This window comes from Strongylocentrotus purpuratus, unplaced genomic scaffold, assembly GCF_000002235.5.
Source record: "Strongylocentrotus purpuratus isolate Spur 01 unplaced genomic scaffold, Spur_5.0 spur5_contig_840, whole genome shotgun sequence".
In the NCBI taxonomy this organism is placed as follows: Eukaryota; Metazoa; Echinodermata; class Echinoidea; order Camarodonta; family Strongylocentrotidae; genus Strongylocentrotus; species Strongylocentrotus purpuratus.
Window position 1 is genome coordinate 1,678,462 of NW_022145547.1, and position 13,127 is coordinate 1,691,588.

Here is a 13,127-nt window from a genome sequence, read left to right on the forward strand (position 1 = left end):
CGACTCTTCATCCTTGTCTGAATTCTGTTTCCCTGAAATTTTTAAACCTCTGATTTCTTTTGCTGATATTAAAGGAAGGTGAAACTTCGAGAAAATACATGTATTATAGTTGTAGTTTCTCCCGACGTCGTCACAGCGGATGAAAAGTCACAGTTTATAGGGAGAAAAAAAAATTGCAGGCCGACAAACATTATACATCTCACCGACTTCAAACTTCTGCATTGATATAGTACACGAGTATCGAACAAGAATACTGACACAGCTGACCAGACACAGCAACATATCTATGCGTATCTTTCTTGCTCCCTCGACGAGAAGACTCCATCCACAAACCCCCTCTCTCTTTTACCCCCCTCCATCATCTCTCAGGCTCTTACCCCCTCTCCTCTCTTTCACTGTACCCCCGTTTCTTTTGTTTCCTTTTTCTCTTTTTCTCCTTTTTTCTTTTCCCCTTTTCTTTCTTTTCCTTTCTTTCCTCTCCTTCCTCTTTTTCTTTTTCTCTTTCTTTCTTCTCTTCCCTTTCCTTTCTTTCCCTTTCTTTTCTTTCCATTTCCCTCTCATTTTTCCCGACGGCAGCGAGAGTTTACCGACAATATTCTGACAGGTGGTGGGGGGGGGGGGGGTCGCACCCCACACCCCCTTTAGCGACGCCCCTGAATACATGAACACCATATACATCCATAAGCATTTCACAGAATAGTTAATATCTTAAGTACATACAAAATACAAGCAATGTATATATTCCTGCCAGTCCCTAAAAAAAAAAATGCATAGAGATATTACAAAGAATACATTTAATTGTAATTTTGTAATAAAAAGTTTTGTTTATCTTCTCCCTTTGTCAGGTTTGTATTTTATTGAGCATTTTGAGTTGTCAGCATTTATTTCTATACCACATGAATTGTGATTGTGTCACAGTTTCCTTACACAAGTTTCTGTTTCGGGCAAGTAACAGCATATCCTTCTTATTCACTGATATATTATTCCATTGAACAATTTGAATTTAATTTACTGTTAATCAGTTGTTGACAATACATCTAAGAATGTGAACAAGATAATTATCCTGAAGCAAATTTATTTATTCTAACCTGTCATGAGTTCACAACTGCAAACAATCGTTAATGTTGCTTTGACATTTCATGAGCAATTTTTGTTGTTATTGATTAAATTAAAAAATTGACCAATAAATAAGAAGGCACACTTGATTTGGTAAACTCTATTCCAGCTTCATCAAACTGACATTCTTTGGTGAGGGGGTGGTCGGAGGATTGAGCATCATTGACATGACATAGAGAAGTATCACCAATTCTCCTCTCTTCTTTTCCATACAAAAATATAGCACCATTAATAAACCATATTCTCTATAGCATCTTCTCTTCCAGCTCTCCATGCAAACATTGTCCGTTGGACTTTCTTTCTTCTTTAAACATTGGCAAGGGAATACAGCCACGACCCACGGATACGGTCCAGTTTCTTTGAGATTGTCTGCTCGATGCCTATCAATTTCAGTCTTATTTCAAGAGATGATCTTTTGACCCGCTGGGCTGAGCAGTAAGTTGGTAGAAAACTGATGCGAGATAGGTACCTAACTAAGCTTTGGTCCTATAGTTGAAGGTTGACATTATGCCATTTCTTCATTGATCTGTAGGATAGGAAAGAAGAAAGAGTTATAACAAAATGATATCTTAAATCTAATATGTCGGCCATCTTTTAAAAGGAAATAGGCACAATGTTGAATGATAATGTTGGCATCACTACTATAATTTATGTATCTATTTTAACCCCCCCCCCATTTAAAAAGTATTAATTGCAAGTGGGGAGCAAGTCATCTTATACGAATTAAGAACTAGAAGTTCTTTAAAGTAGCTGTGCGAAGAAATTTCACAAAATGGACAAATTATACAATGAAATCTTATATCATTAAGAATACGAATAATTTTATTTAGAATTTTTAACATATTAATTAAACACTTTAATAAGCATTTTCCAAGACCCTTTTCAGAACTTCATATCCTGGCTTGAAAGCGAAATATACGGGTCCTGGATCATGACGTCACACGAGGGGCAGGGAGCCGGAGCGCTAGCTAGGTGCGCTATCAAGAAGCACACATACACAGAATTTAGACATACAAGTTGCATAGTGAAAGTGGACTTTAAATCTCTCGAATCCAAGGAACTAAACTTTAAAATTGCTTATTATGCCTAAAAATGTAAGCATTTTGATTATTCCAAATATCTTGTTTTTTTGTGTTGTTTGTTGAGATGTCATCGTATAAATGGGGATGATGATGATTTTCTATGCAGTTCAATCACTTCTGTTATCAATCCTCAGACCATGATGCCGCGCAGTTCCATTTCCGATGTATAATTGTAATCAATAATTGTAATCAATATTAACCTATTGACTACTGAATTCTCTCTTTCCCATAGGCTTAATACAGGGACCACTCGGTTCCAGTAGGCAATGGTTTAACAGGTTTATATCCCGCATTGATTCGTTTATGATTCAATCTGCTTGAAATTTGCAAAGAATGATCTTAGACTTTCCAAAAATGACAAAATATACCACCCAGCGTGGGTCGAGTTCACAGAACCTTTACCAACCGCTGCTTTGACAGGCAAACCGAGCCCGTCTCCGGCGCCCACCCGCCCGCTCAGGTTTGTGCAGATAGGCTATGACTTGCACCGCAGCTGTAACATCAACGAAGTCTTCTTCCCTTCCTAGTCAAGATCAGACATTGTGAGCGAGCGGCCATTACACATTCACAATGCATGCAGTTGACAGTGCAGTAATTTTAAATCTTCGCTCTGGTACTTTGACACATTTATTATGCTAGAAAATATTTGGTAATGAATATAGTTTCTTGAATTATGAATGGCAGGAAATAAAGAAAGGAAATTCACCCTAACATGGGCATTTTCGTTCTTGCCAGGTTTGCCAGCAATTTTAATTTTTGTCTCGAGGTCTAATGAGATGAATTCTTCAGTCGTCTTTCTGTATACCGCGTTGTCGAAGTTCATTGTCCTCGTCTTGCGGATGGAGTGTATTCTGAAATTACAGAAGAAAGCACATTGTTAACCAATAACTTAATGGAACAAAATATTACTAGACCTTTAACTTCACTATTAAGACAATTTATGAACAAATGATACAAGATAGCTGCATTTTAATTTTCCTTTTCTACATGTATCTGATTCTTTGAGCAATCATACCAAAGATGTTACTCAGGAGAAAAACATATTAAACAATTTTCGGGGCTACTTTTCAAGCTTGCTTGCATGCACATATGGCTTTTGCCATAAACATAATCAATTTAATAACAGACTAAATTAGATAATGTGTAGAATATTTTAAAACTAATTAAGTTAATTGTTAGCAGGGTGGGTGATAAGGGTGGGGTCGTATTTTGTTACATTATGGATGGTAGGGGATATTTGGATAGATTTTAATGCTTTTTGTTAGTGTCTTTTGTTAAATTTAATTTAATTTAATTTAGTTAAGTTAAGTACAAGTACAATGTTTTTGTGTTTCTTTTAATTACGACTTACTATTTTGTTATATCATGGAAGAACAGAGCCATTGGGTTAATGGCTCTGAAATGGACTATCCAACCGTTTTATCATTCTATCATTGTTATATAAGTCTTTGATTTTGTTATATTGTGTTATTGTTTTTATGATGATTTTCGGAAATAAAACAAACAACCAAACATAGCACTCTTTAATTTGTTTGCCTTTCAGGGGCTAATTCGCCCTGAGCCCCCGTGTATTTTTTCCCCTGATGCTAACATTAAGAAATTTCGTTAGTTCAATTCACTAGCTGCAATTCAAATTTTACTTGTGCAGTCACATACATCTTTGGAAATGGATTAATAGAGTAATTATATTCAAGTTTACTTCTATTCACGTTGTTGACCATAATGTACTGCAGGATCATCACTACACTTTGAAATAAGGATGTTATTGATGGCTGGTAAAATTAAGCTCAACTCACTTGTAGAGTCCAAAGAAGAGAAGTAGTATAATAATGATACCGATGACAACATCTACTATCATGTGGGTATTGGAGAATGGGCTAGATGTAACCTCACATCCTCCTCCTGTGGTGAATGGCGCGGCAAGCGTCGTTGTCTTCTCGACTATCTTTGGTGTAGTAGCCCTGGTAGGCGTAGTGGGTTTGACTGGAGGTAGGGTGGTGGTGGGTTCAGGGGCTATGGAAGGCACAGAAGGTTGAGGGACACTTGGGTTTGGCTCACCTCCTTCGCTGGTGTGTCTGTTAGCGGTAAGCGATACACCAACAGTATTGGCCGATGGGCTAGATGAAACCACACTTCCTCCAGTGGCGAATGGTCCGACAATCGTCGGTGTCTCCTCGACTATCTTTGGTATAGTACCCCTAGTAAGCGTAGTGGGTCTGACAGGATGTAGAGTGGTAGTGGACGCAAGGGCTGTGGAAGGCACGGAAGGTTGAGGGACACTTGGGGTTGGCTCATCCCCTTCACAGGTGTGTCCGTCAGCGGTGAGCGATACATTAACAGGGCAGAGACAGGAGTAGTCAGCAGGACCATTAACCCGAGGACAAGCCACACACAGGTAGGAACACATTCCGTTGTCTGTGGCACATGGCTCTTCCCCTGCAGCTGTTGGTAAAAAAAACAACAGAGTGGCACGTAAATTACACATCGATCTAAATGTGTGTGTCTTGACAGATTAAAAAATCGAACTTGGTTTTCAATAACACCTATGAACAATACATTTTAACAAGAACAAAAAAATCGTTAAAAAGGTTGCATCGGCAAAATTCAAAAGCTGCAAGTAAAATATGAATTCAGGAAAGAGGAAATAATACTTACAAGGAGCCTGTCTGAGCGGATGAACAACGATGACATCCATGGCATCTGATACTCCAGAGAGGATAGTTGTCTGGTTAGAGCCAGTGAACTTGTCAGCCCGTTCGATACTCTCCTTGGTCCAGTCCGTCCAGTAGATGTAATCTTCAAAGACAGCAATGCTGAATGGATGCGAGATACGATCCTGTCCAGCCACTACCACTCGCCGGTTTCCACCCATGAAATTTACCGAGCTGATGCTGTTTTCCTTGGCATCGATCCAGTAGAGCATATCAAGAGTGTAGTCCAGTGTCAATCCGTTGGGCCAAGACACGCCATCGGTCACAATGGCGGTGCGTCCTTGTCCGTTCATGCCAGCACGCTCGATCACCTCTAATCCCCAGTCGCTCCAGAACATGAGACCAGACTCTGGGTCCACAGCGATTGCTCGGGGCTGGTCAAGGTTGCTGGAGATAAGAACGGTGTGCCGGGTGCCTTCAAAGTTGGACACAACGATGTTGTCGACACCAGTGTCGGTCCAGTATAGGAGCCTGTTGATCCAGTCCACAGCAATGTCATCAGCAATCTTCACTTTGTCAGTCACAATCACAGGTTCTGCTGCATTCTCTGCTTGCAGTTGGGTTCTTTAATGAGATCAGATATGGCATAATAAATCACACCTTCATCGAACCACATCAAGTCATTCCGAATGCTATTTCATAATTTTATTGATAACGACTTTCTCAAAAAGGACATCACAAGCTATTCACATTACCAATGTAAGTTCAGTCATAACATATTGCATCTAATATTAATCATTGCCTCATATGAAGGTATATCTCGTCTGCTAAATATCAAACAGCAATAACTTCAAATGATCATTCAACCTCATCTGCTTGTTGCTATTATTTATCGTTTCTGCTGATCCTAAAAGAATCATATTAAACTCATGTGTCCAACCTGCATGTGTCGTATGAGATATCGCAGAAAATGTAATTATCCTTTAATTACTTGCAGGGGCGGCGATCCCGGGAGAACGGGGACGTGGGGATCTCCCCCCCCCCCCCCCTGGAAAATTTGAAAAAGTACCTTTGAAAAATGTATAGCAAATACTGACTAAAGACTGCGACACACTTTTAGGCGCTTGAGGGCCCAGAGTGCAGCGTTTGACTAATAAAAATGCAAAAATCTTCTCGCTCGGTCGCTACAGTCGCTACGCTCCCTCGCATAACACCCCTCAAAATGTGCAAGTAAGTATTGTAGAAAATCTGTATTCCGTTGGTATCACGTAAGCACAGTTTGCACTATGCTCCCTCGTGCCTCTCATTCCCCGGTCATGAAAAGAAATCGCCGCCCCTGCTTACTTGGCCACTACTTCCAGCCCGACATCTGTCCAGAAGACGGTATTTGATGCTGAATCAAATGCAACAGCCACCACACTGTGGAGGGACCTCTTGATGTAATCTTCAGAAGATGTACTAGGGTCAAAGATGCGGATGTCATGTCGGTTGGAGATGAGAAGCTTTGGGGCACCAAACTCCGGGTTGGCCTTGCAGTGCCCACGGCCGTTGACGTGCTCCAGGGTATAGTTCTCGTCACAGTCACACTTGTAGGATCCTGGAAGGTTGTAGCACCGTTGACTGCTGATACCTAGTGTGGTCTTGCATTCGTTGATGTCCACACACTGTGTCTCATTTACAAGTGCGTAGCTTGCATTACAGGTACACACATGACCGTCCGACTCCTATCCAACAACCATGACCAAGCGCATAAACTTCTTCCATAAACCATTCACCCACCTAGACTGAGACATGCAGGCAGTTCCCATCAAGGCGCAGCTCCTGAGTGGCGTATACCCCACCAACTCTAGTATACATACCATCAACCCAGATAACAGCTCCTGCTGCGCATGTGGAGATCGAGACAATCATCCACGTGGTTGGTGAGTGCCCGCTCTACACTACGCTCAGAGACTACTTTATCGCTCACTGGCCAAGACGATGGGAGAGCCATTATTCTAACACGAAAACGAAGGGTGAATATGCTTCACAAAACTATATCGTTACTTGGCTCCTGCTCTCTCACCTCTCTTTCCGCCTGGATCAACCCCTCACTTTTTCACAATCTCTCTCTCAGTTTCGTACTTGACCTCCACGTTAAACGTTCCACTTTGTGATGTCACTGTAAACCCGGCTATCATTTGTATATGTGTACTACCAACACCAGCACCAACTGCATTTCTCCAAACTGGAGGAAGCCAAGCAAAGAAGAAGAAGATGAAGTATCAATAGTTTCAATGTCCAATAGAGATCCCCCTAATCTGAAGTTAATTCAATTGAAATACTTGCCACATATTTCTTGTCCTGGTTCATCCTCGTTGTTTGGGCATTCAGGGATGCCGTTACACACACGTACCATTGTCAGACAGGTAGAGTTGGAACACCTGAAGTGAGTGGTTGGATTACACTCTGCAGGTGCTGTGTAGGAAGATAAAAACTGGGTATTAACTTAACGGAAAACAAAATATTCTGCCCCAATCCGATATCACCATGATTGTAAACGAGACATATATTTACCATTCAGCTGTGTATTCTCCCATTTTGCATTATTCATGTATATCCACCTCAGTAGAGGACGATCCTTATCTAATCTAACCATCAATCTACATTCAATGGACATTGCAATGAATTATGACTAATTCTCTAACAACGATTTCGTATAACTACGAATAATGTACAAGATGGCATGCTGTTACTCACCATTACAGTTTGCTTCGTCACTACCATCAGCACACTGCTGGGTACCATCACATTCCACATCTCCTGGAATACAAACACCGTTGTCACATTGGTATTCACCGGCAGCACAGGGGCTTGGTGTAACAAGTGCTGTCAGTGGGCAAAACAAATAAAACTTGATCAATTTCAAGTCTCTTGAGGAAGACTTTCATCTTTCATCATATGCAAATTGTTTCAATTTTCATTGATTCTGGACTAAAACTATACAGCAATAAGATTTGATTAAGAGTTCCTAAAAAAGTTATGACATTAAAATTTGAAGCAAGGGCGGATCCAGGAATTTCTTCCCGGGTGGCACACGGGGGGTAAGAGGTGTCGTGGTCGAGTGGATATGTCAGCGGACTGTGGATCACAAGGTCCGCGGTTCAAGTCCAACCGCGGCACTAATGTCCTTTGCAGGTGCGCCAGAAACAGTTTGGGATTGGGGGGGGGGGGGGGCAAACATTCCACGGGGCTCACCAAGTGGCGGATCCAGAGAAGGAGGGGGCGCCCCCCTTGGGAAACAAACGTCTAAAAACACGTTATTTTAACCTCTTTTTTTGGAGATGGGCCCCCTCCCCTGGCGCTCAAGGGTGGGGGGGGGGTGCGATTTTTTAAATTTTCGAGGACCAAAACAAAAAATTAGTGCTCACTTTTTTAGGCATTAAATTACGGTCAGATAGGCATATTCAGATACCTTATTTGTGACAATGGCAGGTCACTAACTGGCGGGGAGTCCAGGGGCAGAGAAGCTCAGGGGTTTTAGGTATTTAATACCGGTTAGATGATCACCCAGGGGCACTCTTTAAGGCCATTGACGCCCCCTGAAGCTCAGAGGTTTTAGATATTTAACTACGTTCAGATGAGCATCCAGGGGCCGCCTTAGGGCCCTTGGGTGGGTCCAGGGGGCAGAGCCCCCAGAAGCTCAGGAGTTTTAGGTATTAAATTACGGTCAGATGAGCATCCAGGGGCCCGCCCTAGGGCCCTTGGTGAGGTCAAGGGGGCGGAGCCCTCGGAAGCTCGGGGGTTTTAGGCATTAAATTACGGTCAGATGATCATATTTCGATACCTCATTTGTGACATTGGCAAGTCACTTATTTCTTCCTCTCTCTTTCTCTATTGTTCTCTGTACAGTGGCGTATGCAGGATTTTTTCAAGGTTTTTTTTTCAAATCGGACCCAAAATTTCGCAACGACTCAGCCAGCCGCTGAATAAACGGGGGGGGGGGGGGGGGGAGGGGTAAGAGGACTTTTTGTTTTTGTTTTTTGGTCTCGAAATTTGAAAATTTGATATTTTGTCCAGTTGGGGGGGGGGGGGGTAAGGTCACCTTTTTAAGGTCAGCCATTGGCAAGGGGGGGGGGGTTAACCCCAACCCCCCCCCCCTGCGTATGCGACTGTCTCTGTAACATACTTTTTCGAAAAGTGAGGGGGTGGATCGAGCCCCCGAGCCCAGCCGTTCTGCAGGCCCTGTCACGAAGGCTTCTAAATAAGCATATATTTCGCCTGACTGTAAATTTGGGAATTTCTAATTTTCCAACAAACACATTAAAAAGGTATGACTAACACAAAAATTGAGAAAAAATACCGGAAAATCATGTCATTTTCAGCAACATTTGTAAATCACTGGTATCGAATAAGATAAGACCCCCCCCCCCCCATCAGTACGCCAGCGTTCAGGGGCTTATGTCTTCTCAACCCTATAACAAAAACACACACGCTTTCCCATCCTCTCATAATATTTCCACGATATGCGCGTATCGCTAATATAAAAACCTCCATTGATAAATATAGTTGACATGCGCAATGTTTAGGAAATTTATTTCCTGTTAACTTCCCTTTTCTTTGAATGGAATTTTATATGTGATATAATTCAGGTTTGTATTATTGTTATGATATTTTGGGTTAAAATACAAACATCTTTACTCCTTTATTGCTTTTCTTTCTTTTTTTTGGAGGGGGGGGGCGTTTTGGAGGGGGCTAAAAGGCGTTTTGCCCCCCCCCCCACTTTTTTGGTTGGGGGGGGGGGGCAAGTGCCCCCCTGCCACCCCACTTCCGGCGCCTATTGTCCTTTGGCAAGACATTGATCTACATTTGCCACTCTCCACCCAGGTGTTAAATGGGTACCCGGTAGGATGCTAAAGCTAATGTGGTTAGATTAGCAAGTGTGCGCTTGTAAAAATGACGCCTGGCTGGAATGCTCCCCAGGGAGTGGAGAATGTGCATACATTGTGTGCAGGTAAGCCTGAATCCAATGACCGGGGTAAAAATATACTTATCTGTTAAGCGCTTTGAGAGGGCCTTCGGTCCTGAAAAGCGCTATATAAGAACGAGCTATTATTATTATTATATATATTTCTTTTGGTCCCCAAAAAATCGCAACGACTTAGCCGGCCGCTGAATAAAGGGGGGGGGGGAGGGGGAGGGGGTAAGAGCACTTTTTTGATGGGGCCGGGGGGGGGGGGCACGTCCCTGTTTGCCGGTACATTTTTGGCGAATTTGGGGCTGATTTCAACAGTTTTTTTTTCTGGCAGGGAGGGGGGGGGGCGGCACGTGCCCCCTGTGCCCCCTGGATCCGCCACTGTTAAGTTTTACGTTTTTAAAATAGAAAGTTACAAGAGTGGGTAAACTTACGACAAGAATCTTCATCTGATCCATCGAAACATTCCCTCTCTCCATCACACTTCCATGAATTATGGACACACTCGCCACTGGTACATTGGAAATGTCCTGCAGAACATAGTATACAGTAGGACCTGAGCAGTGGGTGCTTGACTCGTCAGATCCATCGCGGCAATCAATGTCCCCATCACACTTCCATTTGTAGGGGATGCAGGTGGTTGCGTTGGTGCCTGTGCACTCAAACTCGTCTGAGGGGCATGTTAGACTGGGGCAGTTGATCTCATCTGAACCATCCCCACAATCGTTGTCTCCATCGCAGACCCAACGAGATGCAACGCACTTCTCGTTGTTGCAAGTAAACTGGTTTGATGCACAGGTCAGTGCATCTATCAAGATAAACAGAAGGGGGAAAAATAGTAAACAAGAACATCTTTCATTGAGAAATTGATACCGAAAATCTGCAGTTTTTCCTAATAATGTACAATTTATGATCTAAATTGTTTAAACCACGTTTATTTACTTCCACTTACCACTTCAAAGGCAAAATAATACAAAAATTAAGCAAGCAACAACAACAACAAAATACAAAAAGCAGAACAAGCCAGGATTTTTTTCTATAAAACAAACGTTATTATAGAGATAGAGCCTACCGCAATTGTGCTCATCAGCTCCAAATGGGCAATCTACATCACGATCACACCTCCATGTCAGGGGAATACAATTCATACCAGGACCACAGCTGAACTTGCTAGGAGAGCAGGTCAGGGTCTCTGTTCAGTAAAGAAGAAAGATTGCAATGGTTAAGGAACAAACCACACAAAAAACGGTAATACATTGTCATGTCAATGAACAAGTTCAAAGAATTGCTGTGTAAGAAAAGAAATTTACAAGTCAACGCAAAGCGTAGCATACCCTCGCCGTACCTTCTTAACAAATTTCATTAAAATCCGTCAAACATTACTAGAGTTTCCGAGCTAGTGGAAACCACATTGTCGAATACGTAATTAGCTTTTCCGCATATTCAATGAGCTGTGACCTTTGACCTTTGATAAATCAGACTTAGGCTGTGTTTTTGTAACATGTAACTTCATATCGAATTTCCTTAAAATCCCTAAAATATTACTAAATTTATTAATAGGAAATCATATTTGTTTGCATATTTATTGAGCTATGACCTTTGACCTTCATACTCCTAAATCGAACTTAGCTGTATTTTGATACCATGTAGGGGGTACCTTCATATCAAATTTCATTGAAGTTCGTCAAACATTACTAAAGTTATCGAACGGAAACCAAACTTTTAATTAATCAGCTTTTGTCCGCATATTTAATGAGCTTTGAGCTTTGAGCTTTGGCCTACATACTACGAAATCGCACTTAAGCTGTGTTTGATACCATGTACCTTCATATCAAATTTCATTAAAATCCACCAAACATTACGAAAGTTATTGAACGGAAACCAGATTTGTTCGCATATTTAATGAGCTAATAACCGCTGAACTTTGACATACATACTCCCAAATCAAAACTTAGGCTGTTTTATGATACCATGTAGGTTACCATCATATCTAATTTTATTAAAATCCGTCAAACATTTCTAAAGTTATCGAACCATATAAAAACGTATGGAGCTATATACAGTGCGTCCCAGAAAGAAAAAAAACCCCGAGAATTATCGATGTTTTATTTGTATTATTTGTGAAGCTTGGATCCTCGGAGGATCTAAGGAGTCCTCTTTCATTCGATGCAACTCATATGATGCATATTTACGCATGAGTGATTAAAAACAATCTGAAGAGAGGGTACCAAAAAGTCATTTGGCGGGCGGTATCAGAATTTTAAAGGCACACTGTCCTACTTGTAGCTAATTGCTCCCTCTATATAGAAAACTTCCCAAATCGGTGCCTGTTGGTCCCCCATGATCCTCTTTTTCTTATGTTAAATGAGAGCTGAGTTAATGAGATAGCCACCTGTTACAGTGACCTTGCTGGCTCGCTGTGTGGTCTAATCCCTTCTAGCTGCAGTAGTAACGCCTACCTTTAAAGAGAAAATCACATTTCTAGAAAATTAATTTTCTGCCCTTTCATATGACACCCTCAATCAACTCTCTCTTCAAATCGTTTTTAATCACTCATGCGTGAAATATGCATAGCCTAATATGAGTTACATCAAATGAAAAAGGATGATCTAAGCTTAACAAATATGTGTCACTTATTGATCATAATTGTGATTAAGTTATGATAAAACATCGATAATTCTCGGTTTCGTTTTTTGGGGACGCACTGTATGGACCCGACATTTCACGTACGTCTGTGCAGCCGGTATCGTTCGTGCGTGGACTGTGACAGAGACTATAGGCGACACAGTTCTCACACTGAATAATCTCACCAAAAACTCTCGCTCGGCAAAGATGTGATGGTCTTACATCTTGGAGACGCATGAGGGGGGGGGGGGGGGGGGGGGGGGAATTGACCAATCAAAACGATTCTTATATTTTGGAAAGATAAAATTACATAGAAAAAGTTTTTTCTCAAACTAAAAATTAGAAGAGGGCGGTATGCCAAATTGTGACAGGGTAATAAAGCTCTCTCGCCCAACCCGTTGATTGACACAGAAAAAGGACTGAAAATAACAGTTAATTGCCTACTTTAAAAAAATAAAACACAACAGTATATAATAATGAAATTAAAATTTGTTTGCTTTACTAGCTAAAAAGAACAGTCTTTGTCGTAATATACTAATCAATCTAGACAAAATATGTGGGACTTTTAGCAGAATGGAGATGGATGTAAACAAAGACGTGTTTTTCACGTCATTCTCCAAAGAACATTTTTTGCTAATAAAACAAGCACTGTTCAGTGACCAAAGCGTTTTGATATACGGAAACCAGATTTGTTACTTT

At 41.4% G+C, this 13,127-nt stretch overlaps 1 protein-coding gene across 1 annotated transcript in view; it reads right to left on the reverse strand.

Annotated features, from left to right (window-relative positions):
* Positions 1-10,890, reverse strand: part of LOC115925099 (very low-density lipoprotein receptor-like) — a 31,456-nt gene extending 20,566 nt beyond the window's left edge. Inside the window, exons 1-5 of the mRNA XM_030988292.1 lie at positions 10,872-10,890; positions 10,417-10,611; positions 10,238-10,378; positions 7,589-7,717; positions 7,178-7,306 (exon numbers count right to left, since the gene is read on the reverse strand). Of these exons, the coding sequence (XP_030844152.1) occupies positions 7,178-7,306; positions 7,589-7,717; positions 10,238-10,378; positions 10,417-10,611; positions 10,872-10,890 (613 nt within the window). The remainder of the gene's footprint in view (positions 1-7,177; positions 7,307-7,588; positions 7,718-10,237; positions 10,379-10,416; positions 10,612-10,871) is intronic.
* Positions 10,891-13,127: the final 2,237 nt, after the last annotated feature.